This window comes from Octopus bimaculoides, unplaced genomic scaffold (genome assembly GCF_001194135.2).
Source record: "Octopus bimaculoides isolate UCB-OBI-ISO-001 unplaced genomic scaffold, ASM119413v2 Scaffold_201692, whole genome shotgun sequence".
Classification (NCBI taxonomy): Eukaryota; Metazoa; Mollusca; class Cephalopoda; order Octopoda; family Octopodidae; genus Octopus; species Octopus bimaculoides.
Genome location: NW_026412513.1, coordinates 8,969 through 9,842, shown reverse-complemented (window position 1 = coordinate 9,842; position 874 = coordinate 8,969). Strand labels below are relative to the sequence as shown.

Sequence of the window (874 nt, the reverse complement as noted above, 5' to 3'; positions counted from 1 at the left end):
CGATGTTGTTGTGGGTGTTGATGTTGTTGTGGGTATTGATGTTGTTGTGGGTATTGATGTTGTTGTGGGCATAGATGTTGTTGTGGGTATTGATGTTGTTGTGGGTATAGATGTTGTTGTGGGTATAGATGTTGTTGTGGGTATTGATGTTGTTGTGGGTGTTGATGTTTTGGGTACTGATGTTGTGGGTGTTGATGTTGTGGGTATTGATGTTTTGGGTATTGATGTTGTTGTGGGTATAGATGTTGTTGTGGGTATTGATGTTGTTGTGGGGATTGATGTTGTTGTGGGTGTTGTTGTTGGTATTGATGTTGTGAGTGTTGATGTTGTTGTGGGTATTGATGTTGTTGTGGGTATTGATGTTGTTGTGGGAATGGATGTTGTTGTGGGAATGGATGTTGTTGGTGTTGATGTTGTTGTGTGTATTGATGTTGTTGTGGGTATTGTTGTTGCTGTGGGTATTGATGTTGTTGTGGGTATTGATGTTGTTGTGGGTATTGATGTTGTTGTGGGTATTGATGTTGTTGTGGGTATTTTTGTTGTTGTGGGTATTGATGTTGTTGTAGGTATTGATGTTGCTGTGGGTATTGATGTTGTTGTGGATATTGATGTTGTTGTTGGTATAGATGTTGTTGTGGGTATTGATGTTGTTGTGGGTATTGATGTTGTTGTGGGTATTGATGTTGTTGTGGTTGTTGATGTTGTTGTGGGTATTGATGTTGTTGTGGATATTGATGTTGTTGTTGGTATAGATGTTGTTGTTGGTATTGATGTTGTTGTTGGTATTGATGTTGTTGTGGGTGTTGATGTTGTGGGTATTGATGTTGTTGTGGGTATTAATGTTGTTGTGGGTGTTGATGTTGTTGTGGGTATA

At 39.1% G+C, this 874-nt stretch overlaps 1 protein-coding gene across 1 annotated transcript in view; it reads right to left on the bottom strand.

Annotated features, from left to right (window-relative positions):
• The window catches only part of LOC128251528 (mucin-2-like), a gene marked incomplete at both ends in the record, with an annotated part of 2,170 nt that extends 1,297 nt beyond the window's left edge, over nucleotides 1-873 (bottom strand). The window contains one exon of the mRNA XM_052978345.1: nucleotides 10-873. Within this exon, the coding sequence (XP_052834305.1) occupies nucleotides 10-873 (864 nt within the window). The remainder of the gene's footprint in view (nucleotides 1-9) is intronic.
• Between the last annotated feature and the right edge of the window lies 1 nt (nucleotide 874).